This window comes from Tachypleus tridentatus, chromosome 7 (genome assembly GCF_004210375.1).
Source record: "Tachypleus tridentatus isolate NWPU-2018 chromosome 7, ASM421037v1, whole genome shotgun sequence".
Lineage (NCBI taxonomy): Eukaryota > Metazoa > Arthropoda > Merostomata > Xiphosura > Limulidae > Tachypleus > Tachypleus tridentatus.
The window spans coordinates 120,610,574-120,621,063 of record NC_134831.1 but is presented as its reverse complement, the minus strand read 5'-3'; the positions used below and the strand labels follow the sequence as shown (position 1 = coordinate 120,621,063).

Genomic DNA, 10,490 nt, shown 5'->3' with positions numbered 1-10,490 from the left:
AATACTGAGCATCAGTAAAAGTTTCTGTTTGTTTGTTGTTGTTGTTTTTAATTTCGCGCAAAGATACACAAGGTCTACCTGTGTTAGCCGTCCCTAATCTAGCAGTGTAAGACTAGAAGGAAGGCACCCAGTCACCACCACCCACCGCCAACCCTTAGGCTATTCTTTTACCAACAAATAGTGGGATTGACTGTAACTTTATAACATCCCAACGCTGAAAAGGCGAGCATGTTTGGTTTGATGAGAATTCGAATCCACGACCCTCAGACTACAAGTTGAGCGCATCAACTACCTGACCATGTCGGGTCATTAGTAAACGTATCATGTAGAATTTAGAAGTTGATCTAATAGCATTTTATACGCTACTCTGCTAAAGTGTTAGGACGAAAGAATATTTTGTCATTCGTTCCATTTTATGGGGTTCATTCTTTTATACCATTAAAGAATGGAAATTCTAACCTTATGGTAACGCTTTACTGATTTTTTATCAACTGAATAAAACACCGTTAGGATGTTTAATCATTTTTAGGATCACCATACACTTGTATCAAGGGCATGTCATGAGGGTTCTGTTTGAATGAACATATTACTTAAATTTAGGATCTGAGATAACTGTCATGGTGCCCTATGCAGTGTATTAACTATATAGAAAAAGAAAGCAAGGAACTAGCATATGGTACCGGTATATGCTAGAAGAAATCAAGTTAATAGCACTCCACAAGTAAACCTTGATAAAAACAGTGTTTACACTATATATTAAGTTTGGTTGTCACCATACGACCCTATAAAATGTAGAGTAAAGCATTATCAGTAAAGCAAAGAGTTTGCATAAACGTTTTACGTGATACTGAAGGAAGAGGCAGAACACCTAAAGTCAGTGATACTAATGTTAAGTATCTTTGTTTATGCAGCCTTCAGGACAGAAGGAAGACTGCCACTGATCTCAAGCATGAGATATCTGTTTGTTTGTTTTTATTTCGCGCAAATCTACACGAGGACTATCTGCGCTAACCATCCCTAACTTAGCAGTGTAAGACTAGAGGAAAGGCAACTAGTCATCACCACCCGCCGCCAACTCTTGGGCTACTCTTTTACCAACGAATAGCGAGATTGACCGTCACGTTATAACGCCCCCATGGCTGAAAGGGCGAGGATGTTTGGTGTGACGGGGATTCGAACCCGCGACCCTCGGATTACGAGTCGAACGTCTTAACCCATCTAGCCATGTCGGGCCGAGCATGAGATAAACGACCATGTATCAGATGACAGAAAATTATCCAGATATACAGTATCATGAAGACTCAACCAGAATAGAATATTTGGTTGTGTAGCAGTTAGAAAACATTTACTTTGATTTACAGATATTGTCATGAGAGTGAAATTTTCTACAAAGTACAAGACTGGACTGTTAATGATTGGAAAAGTGTGTTTCGGATGGATGAATCCAAGTTTAAAATCTGGGTTCAATGTTTAAGTTCTACGGAAGAAAGGTTCATAACACCTACAACAAAGCATGGGGGAGAGAGTGTGATGGTTAGGGGGGTTTATTTGCTGAGGCGACAGCAGATATTTGCAAAATATATGAAATAATGGTCCAGTACAAGTACCATCAGATACTGATCCTTCATGGTACACCCAGTGATTTGCGTATTATTGGTAAAGAATTCTACTGTCAAGAAGATAAAGACCCCAAACACTCATCCAACATATGCAGAAATTACTTAGCTACAAAAGAAGCTGCTGGAGTCATTCAAATGAGGCAATGGCCCCCATAGAGGCAAGATGTCAATCCAATTGAGCAGATCTGGGATTTGATGCATCATAAACTTGACAAATCAAAAGTAACTTGATCAAAATCCCAAAATTACACTTTGATCAAATAAGTTGAAACAATGTCTGTAAGACTATCTGCCGTTATTAAAACAAAATATTAACTGTTTGCTGAACTAAAGCACTTCCACTGAGCTTCTGTTGCACTAAATATGAATACGAATAACATTTTACTGTTTCACCTGTGATTAACCTTCCAGTGTTCTTTGAAAGCAGCCTGAAATCTAATTTTTGACTCTGCCCTGACATTTTTACACAGTTCTTACTGTCTACGTTTTCGACTTTCACTATAGTCGAACTACGCTACAGCCACAAGTGACTGTGAAAGAAGCTATCGATCTTACAACCGGCTTTGACCAAATTCTTGACATTTACTTTAGTTCATCACGTCTCTTTATTATGGTTAAATACCTGTGATAACGTTATCAGTCTTTTCTCCGAACTATTATTTATCCCCCGAAAGTAAATACATTTAAGAGTTTATCACAATATTGTTATATTTCTGTAGTATATATTAACCAAGTTTGTTGTTGTAGTTTTCATATTGTTACGGCTTGAAATCAGTAGTACTTTCTTCAGGCCACCTTTATTAATCTATCTTTTTTCTTTTCTCTCTCTCTTGTGTCTGTGTGTGTGTGTGTAATTCGCAATATAGAAAACACTGACATTGTTCCTCAGACGCCATATTCCTAGGAATAATCGCAAATAAATAGAGTGCCGTCACATTTATGTGTTAAAAAAATCAAGACGTCCGAGACTAAATGTGATATTTTCTTGAAAATTCGTATTTTTAGCTCCTACTTTTAAATGCAAATATAAATAAAAGCCAAACCAAGAATAGTAACTTACACTTCAAGTCTCACAAACTGGCGGTAACTGTAAAAGCTCGGTACGTTACGTAGATTCCAGGCAAAAAAAGATGCAGCGCCACCTTGTAGAAGTTTGGTGAGGGTGTGCGCTGAGTGAGCATGTCTGTTCGATCGAAAGTGCGTATAACGGTGGTTTGGCCAACAGTGCTTTCAGAATTACGAGTGTATCAGTCATTTTTTAACAGTTTCCCGAGTTTATTATTGTTAATTAGATTCACGTGCCTCCTTCTTTAAGATTTGTTTCCTTTTCTACTGGAATTTGCAGGATAAATTACTCTAATGTACATTTTTTTTTTGTAACTGTTCTGATGAATTCGCGTCAAAGACAGCAGAAAATCGTTTGGTCATAACGACAAGACTCATCATCTGACGTTAAAATGTCATGCTTGTGTTAGTTCCTGTGAGAAGTTGCCAAAAGGCGGGTTTTTAATAAATTTATTATTGCTAAACAATTATAGTTGGTTAAAAGAAAAACACTCGAATATACCTGTCGATTTCTTAATAATAGTATCAGCATGGAATAGAAAACTTCCTGTGCGTCACGTGGTAGCTTGCACTAAATAGTCCGTCAAGCCTTCATGTGTACTAGTAGCAGAAACTCGGATGGTGTAAGTTCTCGCGGTCAGTGTTCATGGAGAGAGTCGATCTTATGCAGTTTGTTCAGAAATGGACGCTAGTACAAATAACCACCAGGAAGTGACGTCATCGAGTCACTTAGACGGCGAACCAGACAGAAATAACAAGAGAGAAGAAGGTAAGCTCTATCCTTGATGTAAACATGCTCAGATGAAATTATGTTTTAATGCGACTTATATTCTTTTAGTAGTTCATAAAATAGTGGACAAAAAAGCTGTTAATTATTATGCTTTATGTACTATTTCCACACACATGAATCGCCACCAGTAATACAATAACTCTGTGAAAAAGGTTTATCTTTTTTTTTTTCAGTATATTTTTATTTGACGTATTGTGTCCTTTTAACTCGTTTGGTTTCAAAACAAAAGAAAATAAATTAAAACAATCCATTAAGTTAACTTTCTTAAGTAGGTGTATACCACCACTTACAAATCCTCTTGAAGAGGGAGGTTATTCAGTGTATTGTTTGTTTTTGAAATTCACGCAAAGTTAGCTGTCCCTAATTTAGCAGTGTACGAATAGTGGGAAGGCAGCTAGTCATCACCACCCATCACCAACTCTTCTGCTACTATTTTACCAACCAATAGTTGGATTGATCGTCATATTATAACGCCCCCACGGCTGAAAGGACGAACATGTTAGGTGTGACGGGGATTCGAACCCGCGACCCTCAGGTTATAAGTTGAGCGCTTTAACTACCTGGTCATGCAGCATCTTCAGTGTATTGAAGTCACGTGCGTTTTTTGTTGTTATTTTTTTAGTTTGAGTGCAGTGTTTATAAGTTTTAACAGTATTTTGAAAAAATAAATAAAGTTAAAAACATCAACAGGTTTTGAGCAAAAACTGTTAATGACTTCTCACCTCGTATCTTTTAACATTTGCTGCTAAGAATTTCTCTGATACCAAGCTGAAAACTCTCATAATACCATTATTCATTCGAAAAGCTCCCCTCGTCAGTGATGTATAAAATAAATATACAACATTTGAGAATTACGATATTAGAATAATTATTAGTGTCTTAAACAAGTGGTCAGAATATGTTTAGAGTAATGGAAATGTTATTCTCGTGTTGTCGCCATCTCGAACGGGAACACGAAAGTTTCCTCGTAGGAAAACCCGTTTCCGTGTGTTCGGTACGTTGAAAGACGCTCGCCTCTTGTTATATATATATATATCTTCACCACACCAGCTTCAAGTTAAGCAGTTATGCGTGTACAATCTAAGTTATTATTTTATTTTTAAATATGACGTTTTCTAACTGGTTCTTTTATTTCTTTATATGCTCATTGAATCGGTAATATGATTATTTGATTATGATAACCAATTTTCTAAAATTATGCAACAGTCAAATCACACGAAGTTGAACAAACGTTTATACGTATATAAACCTACAACAGTGGCACTATTTACAACAGTGAATTTAAAATTATTTCTTTCACGCTATAAGCTTATTCTGGTGTTAAATTATACATGTACAACCTGTACGATTTAAAATTAAGTTAAATATAACATAAGTGTATGAACTTACTCTTGTCATGATTGTGTTCCCTCAAAGAACTGATTATTGTTTGGTTTTAAGTGTAAAAGTACAGTTAACACGATATGTTTGCGCAGTAGTATAACAAACTGTTATATTTTTAATTCTAAATTTTGGAATCTATATTTGTATAATAATAAACATTTGTTGAGTCTTCTTTGGGATTGTCTTGTTAGAAATAGTTGACATTATTTTAACTTTTTGATGACGAAAACGTTGTTCTTTTTCTGAGTTAAGAATGATACAAAATATTTAGCAAGGATATTTTAATGCTAGTTCAATGCGCATATTAGCTTGTCATAAGGTTCGAATTACGCACAAAGCTATACGAGGACTATCTGCGCCTACCATCATCACCACCCACCCCCAACTCTTGGTTTACTCTTTTACCAACGAATAGTGGGATTGACTGTCACGTTATAATGCTCTCACAGCTAAAAGGACGAGCATGTTTGGTGAGACAGGGATTGGAACCCGCGACTCTCGGATTAAGAGTCTAGTGTCTAAACTACCTGGCCATGCTGGGCCTTGTCGTAAAGATAGTGATTATCGGTTTGTTTATTGCTGAAGAAGGATAGTTCCAAAAAAAATCACAAAATGATCCAGTAAATAGAAGTAATTTATTGATCGAACCGTTAGTTACTGTTTAGGCTTAGCCTCGTGAGTTGTGTGTTAGTGAAGATAGCGTATCATCTCTAGGACTTGGAAGAGAATTTGAACTAAACTGTGTGAACTACTTTGAACTCTGTGTCGTCCTGCTTAAATAACTTATGCTAATTTCTGGAATTAGAGAACTTCAACAAATAATAACTGAGTTAGTTCAGTTTAATAACAGTTAATTTATAATAAAGAACAGTTGTTGTTTTCCCCTCAATACGTCTCAACGTATGAGAATATATATATATATAAAAATAAGCATATGACAGAGAAATGAAACATGTTCTTCAGGAAGGAGATATAAGAAATGAAGTTTGTGGCCACAATTACACGGAAGAAATGGGACTAAAAATAATAAACACGCAGAGGGCTGTGGAAGGTTTTGTGAATCCAAAACGTTCACTTTTGCGCATTTTCTACATTTGCTCTAGAAGCTACGGGTAACATGGCATAATAACATAATGTTTATTGACAACAAAAGACCTGTTGTAATAATCCGTGATTACGAGAAAACCCACATGTAGTGAAAATTATATATTTAATAACGGATGGTATAGATAGAGAAAGCACTAGTACTTTTTAAATATATAAGAGACCTGTTGGTCCATCTCGGCTGCCTCAAATTAGAAAAACAAATTGCAAAAAAAAATAAATTAAAGCCAGTTATTATTATTAATATTCTTCCAAGCTTTCTGTTGAACTCAATGAATTTTACTGGTCCAAAATATCCAAGGTCAACTCATTCTAAGAGCAAACCACCCTTATAAAAAATAAAACTGTCTTACCTGAAGATGAATCCTATTCTGCCAAATGTTATATTTATGTCCCTTAGTCCTACTATTGTCGCTGTTAAATATTAAAAAATATGATGCTTTACATCACACTTTCACAGTCTTAAACAGTTCATTCAGATCCTCTTAAGTAAGGATAGTACCGAGTAACTAGTACAACAACAGCACATCAAGGTATTTGTTCGTTTGAACACAAAAATTCCAGTAAGACTGTTTAAATCACCACAACCTTCCTTTATCAGCAAGAATGTTTTAGTTAGGACTCTTGTTTCTTAATTTATCGTTGTATGTATGTAACAACATCCAATAACACACGTCAGACAGTTTTACTTACCATAACCTTGTCTGCCAGCAGGACTATATTTCTATAACATACCAGTATATTTATTATACATCCAATAACACACGTCAGACAGTTTTACTTACCATAACCTTGTCTGCCGGCAGGACTATATTTCCATAACATACCAGTATATTTATTATACATCCAATAACACACGTCAGACAGTTTTACTTACCATAACCTTGTCTGCCAGCAGGACTATATTTCCATAACATACCAGTATATTTATTATACATCCAATAACACACGTCAGACAGTTTTACTTACCATAACCTTGTCTGCCGGCAGGACTATATTTCCATAACATACCAGTATATTTATTATACATCCAATAACACACGTCAGACACTTTTACTTACCATAACCTTGTCTGTCGGCAGGACTATATTTCTATAACATACCAGTATATTTATTATACATCCAATAACACACGTCAGACAGTTTTACTTAGCATAACCTTGTCTGCCAGCAGGACTATATTTCCATAACACACCAGTATATTTATTATACATCCAATAACACACGTCAGACAGTTTTACTTACCATAACCTTGTCTGCCAGCAGGACTATATTTCCATAACATACCAGTATATTTATTATACATCCAATAACACACGTCAGACAGTTTTACTTAGCATAACCTTGTCTGCCAGCAGGACTATATTTCTATAACATACCAGTATATTTATTATACATCCAATAACACACGTCAGACAGTTTTACTTACCATAACCTTGTCTGCCAGCAGGACTATATTTCCATAACACACCAGTATATTTATTATACATCCAATAACACACGTCAGACAGTTTTACTTAGCATAACCTTGTCTGCCGGCAGGACTATATTTCCATAACATACCAGTATATTTATTATACATCCAATAACACACGTCAGACAGTTTTACTTACCATAACCTTGTCTGCCGGCAGGACTATATTTCTATAACACACCAGTATATTTATTATACATCCAATAACACACGTCAGACAGTTTTACTTAGCATAACCTTGTCTGCCGGCAGGACTATATTTCCATAACATACCAGTATATTTATTATACATCCATAACACACGTCAGACAGTTTTACTTAGCATAACCTTGTCTGCCGGCAGGACTATATTTCCAAAACATACCAGTATATTTATTATACATCCAATAACACACGTCAGACAGTTTTACTTACCATAACCTTGTCTGCCGGCAGGACTATATTTCTATAACACACCAGTATATTTATTATACATCCATAACACACGTCAGACGGTTTTACTTAGCATAACCTTGTCTGCCGGCAGGACTATATTTCCATAACATACCAGTATATTTATTATACATCCAATAACACACGTCAGACAGTTTTACTTACCATAACCTTGTCTGCCAGCAGGACTATATTTCCATAACACACCAGTATATTTATTATACATCCAATAACACACGTCAGACAGTTTTACTTACCATAACCTTGTCTGCCGGCAGGACTATATTTCCATAACATACCAGTATATTTATTATACATCCAATAACACACGTCAGACAGTTTTACTTAGCATAACCTTGTCTGCCGGCAGGACTATATTTCCATAACATACCAGTATATTTATTATACATCCAATAACACACGTCAGACAGTTTTACTTACCATAACCTTGTCTGCCAGCAGGACTATATTTCCATAACACACCAGTATATTTATTATACATCCAATAACACACATTATAACTCAGAACACTAGTATGTTCACGCAGTTTATCAGACCTAGGTCTTCGAGTCAAGTCACGAGATCGTAAATGAACATCAGTCCAAATAATGTGGTTTTTTTAGAGCAAAGCCACATCAGGCTATCTGCTGAGCCCACCGAGGGGACCCGAACCCCTTATTTTAGCGTTGTAAATTCGGAGACATACCGCTGTACTAGCGGGGGGCTATCCAAATAATAAGCAGCGAGCTGTTGCCACTTGAAAGGACCAGAATTCACAACATACGGTAAGAAAACAGAAATAATTAGCAATCGTTATTGCCTGGTGTGCCTAAACATTTTGGAAGAATCATTAAAACAGAGAAGTCATGGTACATAGTGAAAAACAAAGCTAGAAAAGAACGGAAAAAATCTCACAGATTTTAAAAATCAAAAACAAATTTTCGTCCTTGTTTTCGAAGCACAAGGCCACACAAAGGACTATCTACAACGACTCGAATCCTGATGTTAGTATCAGAAGTCCCTAAACTTACTGCTAATTCCCGGTTGATCATTCAAGTGACCCAACATTAATTAACCCTTTATTTCTATGACATATACTCCTTTCTCTCACTCTCTCCTTTTCATTAATGGACTTACACTGGGGTCAACTGAATTATTACTTTCTAAATGAAACTATACGGACCAAACTAAATATAATATAATTACGACTTTGACGGAAATATTACCACTTGCTTTAGATTATACGATTATTATTGCTTTGTGTTTGGATATATGCAAGTTTTATCTTGAATCTGAAATGCAAGTGTAATCTGATAACGGCTGTTGTTGTTGCTGGGCTAAGTACAAAGCTACACAATGGGCTATCTGTGCTCTGCCCACCAATGGTATTGAAACCTGATTTTTATCGTTGTAAATCTATAGCCATATCGTTGTGCCACTGGGGGACCTGATAAAGGTAGACAAAAAAGTAAAAAAAAAATTCAACATTTAAGGATATAATGAGGACTGGTGGTTTGTATAAAATAATATAGCATGTGCAAAATATAATGGGGATTGGTGGTTTGTTTATTAGAATACAGCATATGCAAAGTGTAATGTGAATTAGTTGTTTGTTTAAAATAATACAGCATTTACAAAATATTATGGAGACCGGTGTTTTGTTTAAAATAATACAGCATTTGCAAAGAATAATGACTATTAGGGGTTTGTTTAATAGAATACAGCATTTGCAAAGTGTAATGTGAATTAGTTGTTTGTTTCAAATAATACAGCATTTACAAAATATAATGGGGAATAGTGGTTTGATTAATATAATATAGCTTTTACAAAGTATAATGGGGATTAGTGGTTTGTTTAAAATAATATAGCTTTTACAAAATATAATGGAGAATGGTGGTTTGTTTAATATAATATAGCTTTTACAAAGTATAATGGGGATTAGTGGTTTGTTTAAAATAATACAGCATTTACAAAATATAATGGGGATTAGTGGTTTGTTTAATATAATACAGCATTTACAAAATATAATGAGGACTGGTGGTTTTTTAAATAAATCAGCATTTGCAAAGTATAATGGGGATTAGTGGTTTGTTTAATATAATACAGCATTTACAAAATATAATGGGGAATGGTGGATTGTTTAAAATAATATAGCTTTTATAGAGTATAATGAGACCTGGTGGTTTGTTTAATATAATATAGCTTTTACAAAGTATAATGGGGATTAGTGGTTTGTTTAAAATAATACAGCATTTACAAAATATAATGGGGAATGGTGGTTTGTTTAATATAATATAGCTTTTATAGAGTATAATGAGACCTGGTGGTTTGTTTAATATAATATAGCTTTTACAAAGTATAATGGGGATTAGTGGTTTGTTTAAAATAATACAGCATTTACAAAATATAATGGGGAATGGTGGATTGTTTAATATAATATAGCTTTTACAAAGTATAATGGGGATTAGTGGTTTGTTTAAAATAATACAGCATTTACAAAATATAATGGGGAATGGTGGTTTGTTTAATATAATACAGCATTTACAAAATATAATGGGGAATGGTGGTTAGTTTAATATAATATAGCTTTTACAAAGTATAATGAGGATTAGTTGTTTGTTTA

The 10,490-nt window shown here is 34.9% G+C and overlaps 1 protein-coding gene across 2 annotated transcripts in view; it reads left to right on the top strand.

Moving 5' to 3' along the window:
- Nucleotides 1-2,794: 2,794 nt before the first annotated feature.
- The window catches only part of LOC143256493 (ecdysone-induced protein 78C-like), a 154,429-nt gene continuing 146,733 nt past the window's right edge, over nt 2,795-10,490 (top strand). For both annotated transcript variants that reach the window (XM_076513784.1, XM_076513783.1), the window contains exon 1: nt 2,795-3,453. In XM_076513784.1, coding sequence (XP_076369899.1) covers nt 3,366-3,453 — 88 coding nt within the window. In that variant the 5' untranslated portion in view covers nt 2,795-3,365. The remainder of the gene's footprint in view (nt 3,454-10,490) is intronic.